Here is a 3658-nt window from a genome sequence, read left to right as displayed (position 1 = left end):
ACTATTATGATTTCTCTCAAGGCTTTTACCATAAGCTTGGGGAGGGTACTAATATGTCGATTGACAGCATGCAAACAAGTAATGGTGGGGGATCTGTTGCGATGTCCATAGATAATAGTAGTGTTGGGTCTAATGATTCCCATACTCGCATATTGAACCACCAAGGGTTGCGGCGGCGTGCAAATGATAACTACTCTGTTCAAAACAGTGTAAATCGTCGAGGAAGAGTCACACATGCACTGAGTGATGATGCTTTGGCTCAAGCTCTAATGGATAGCAATTCTCCAACTGAGGGACTTGAAAATTTTGACGAGTGGACAATTGATTTAAGGAAGCTTAATATGGGCGAGGCCTTTGCTCAAGGAGCTTTAAGCGTCAGAACCGGTCAGTTCCCCTAAAATTGGCTGTCAAACAGGCTTTGGATGTTGCTAGAGGCATGGCATATGTTCATGGACTTGGGTTGATCCACAGGGATTTGAAGTCTGATAATCTTCTGATTTTTGGGGACAAATCAATTAAAATTGCTGACTTTGGTGTTGCTCGCATTGAGGTGCAAACTGAAGGAATGACACCTGAGACTGGAACATACCGTTGGATGGCTCCGTAAGATTTTTTTTTTTGTTTCCTTTTTCCTTCTAATATTATTTTGATGTGCATCCTGGTTGTGATCCTGAAAATTGGAGATATATGGATGATTGTATTTTGAGTTAGCATATTTCTATAATCTATATGTTTCCGGTGCTTCTGAAGAACGAGTCTACTATGTATTTTTTGATCCAATATATTCTCCAATATATGGCAGGGAGATGATCCAGCATAGGCCTTACACACAAAGAGTGGATGTGTATAGCTTTGGGATTGTTCTTTGGGAGCTTATCACCGGAATGCTTCCATTTCAGAACATGACAGCAGTGCAGGCTGCATTTGCAGTTGTGAACAAAAATGTTCGCCCGATCATACCCAACGATTGTTTACCTGTTCTCCGTGACATTATGACAAGATGCTGGGATCCCAACCCTGATGTCCGGCCACCATTTGCAGAAATTGTAGGAATGCTTGAGAATGCAGAGACCGAGATCATGACAACTGTTCGGAAGGCTCGATTCAGGTGTTGCATGACACAACCAATGACTGCTGACTGATCCTGATAAAAAAAAAAAGAAAGAAGAAAAACAGATGAAAGAGTCATAAGACTGATGATGTTTTGGAGGGAACATGAGACTGAGGTAGTAAAGGGTTGACTATATTATAGATTTGTGTATCATGTGTGTTTAATTTCTTTCTTCAGAAGGAGAAAAATTGAAAATCTTAACTGGAACCTTTTGTTTTATTGGCTTTCTATTTATTTTCTGTTTTGAATTAGTAAGAGGAGATTTGTGTATGTAATACATGCATGCACTACAGTTATGTATAGCTTTGAAAGCAAAAATGGTTGAAAATCTTGTGTTCTGCTCGTGTATGTACAATTAGGATTGATATTTTCTTAAAAACCTGTGGGATGTGATTCTCGGAATATTCATACAAATATTTTCTTGGACCTAATTTATTTAGGATGTGATCCTCCATCTCCAATTACAGCTTCGGCTTCCCCATATTCGGTGCCAATGTTAGTTTGTTACCTGAGGTTGCTGGGGGTGAGGAGGAGACCTCTAGCTGTAGTCCAGGGGGATGAGGCTATCATTAGAGGAACGATGGGGTGATACATGCAAAATTACTGACACTTAAGTCAATGTTTCGGTTGTGAGGTTAAGAGTATTAGGGTAAAATTAGTTACCTGTAGGGAGGTCAGCCTCTCCCTTTATATACTGGTTGTCTTTTTGCAGGGCCTCCCCCGAAAGAGTGGGGGTCTCACTATCTCTTAGATCTCTGCGTATCTTATAGCCATCATGCTTTTTTTTTCGGTCATTACAGTACTCACACACCCACACTTTGAGGTTTTCTCAAACCTCATCTGAGTCTCAGCTGGGGTTTGAACTTAGTGCAGCTTGATTATTGCCCACTGGTCTAAGCCTCCGCTGCAACCGTCATGCTTTAGAATCATCTGGTATGAAAATCGGTAATCCTAACATGTAGCCGAGGGGCCGAATAGCATATACGTGGCCAAGTTTTTGTAATGGGTTAGTCCAGAACATTTTTCAAATAATGAATTATCAATTTGGTCTTTGTCTATTTTTTTGAATGATAATATGACCATTCAAAAAAAAAACAATTCATTTCGTCCCTATTTCTTCTATAACACAACACAGTTCTTGTGGATTTTTTTGTCAAGAAAAGTATAGAAAGGCAATGAGAATAGTAAACAATGAACAATGGAATAAAAAAAAAAGAATAAAATTATTTATTTATTATTTTTAATTTCAGATTTTGGAATTTGAAAAATAAAAATTAACAATTGAACCAAATCACAGTTGGCACAGTTACTCCCAATTTTACGCTAACTTTCCATTCTTCATTTGCGATCTACGGTTTGCAGACTCACCTCCAGCGCCGCTGCGCTTCCCCGCTGTCCAGTCCGACATTGCCTAGCCTCCCGCGGACGCCGCCGAAGCATCTCCTCGTCCCGCTTGCACTCCGTAGCAACGTCAGATCGCTCCACAGCAGCGGCGTGCAGTCCCCTCCGCAGTCCCCCCGCCTTCACCGTTGCAACCTCACTGTGCGCGGCAGTTCTGTCGGCATCCAGGGGCATACTTAGCAACATTTTCATACATGCATCACCCTCGCATGTAAATGGCGTCCATTTCTCTGCAGCCGCACTTGTGCATCCCCCTACTGCTGCAACCCCCGCTGTGCCGACGCCACCAATCCCTCATTGACACCATCGCAGCCTCACCATGCGCGACAGTTCCCTCCGCAGCCACAACCGCACCCATGCCTTCCCCCTCACATGTCCGTTGATGTGGAGGGTAAACAATCTAACAAGGTAAGCAGCGAAAGTCTATGCATTGATAACGAATAATATGCCAGTTGTTTAGTTCACTAGGTTGGCAGATGGTTATTGTATTTCTTATGAGGATGGTTAGTTTAAATAAATACAAGTAAAACATGTTGAATGTTCAGTTTAGAAGGTATGCAGATGGTTATTTGAATTTTTAATTGGATGGTTATTTTGTTCGATTTGGTGATGTCCGGTGAGGGAGAGATTGACGCCGGTGAAAAGGGATGTTGATAAAGGCGCGACGGCAACATGTTTGGAGAAGAAGATGTTGATTTGGTAAATTAGGTTATAGGAGATGGTTAAAATTTTGGAATAACTGAATGAAATTTTTTGTTTGAGTAATTTAAGTGGTATTTTTTTCACCTTCATTGGGCCAAATTTTCAGCCATTGTTCGCATTGTTTAAATTCTCCATTATCTATCTAGCGGAGCCATTTCTGTCAACTTCGAACGGAAAACACTAATTTGTCACAATAACTGTGTGTGCTGACACCTTTCTTTGCTGAGGCGGATGTTTGCTACATATGTGTACACCTCGAAATGGTTAGGGGGTTAGCTGTCTTCTTCCACATTCGCAAAATCGTTGTCGTTTCCATGGGAGGAGACTTCTCATACATTGTCCTCTCATCCATTCATGACTCATTGACTCATATCCATGAATGAGTACTATGATCCATCAAAAAACCAACAACAATAATCATAATCTAAAAAACCATGTCAATTG

The 3658-nt window shown here is 41.1% G+C and overlaps 1 protein-coding gene across 1 annotated transcript; it reads left to right on the top strand.

The window, feature by feature from the left end:
* Positions 1-389: 389 nt before the first annotated feature.
* Positions 390-1527, top strand: LOC107490079 (serine/threonine-protein kinase STY13; the record flags this gene model as incomplete). Its single annotated transcript, XM_021142969.2, is given in 2 exon segments — positions 390-603; positions 803-1527. Coding segments are annotated over 2 exon segments (554 nt in total), but the record flags the coding sequence as incomplete, so codon positions are not given.
* Between the last annotated feature and the right edge of the window lie 2131 nt (positions 1528-3658).

Source organism: Arachis duranensis, chromosome 5 (assembly GCF_000817695.3).
Source record: "Arachis duranensis cultivar V14167 chromosome 5, aradu.V14167.gnm2.J7QH, whole genome shotgun sequence".
NCBI classification, from domain to species: Eukaryota; Viridiplantae; Streptophyta; class Magnoliopsida; order Fabales; family Fabaceae; genus Arachis; species Arachis duranensis.
Note: the sequence above shows the minus strand (reverse complement) of the source record. Positions and strands in the feature narration are given on the sequence as shown.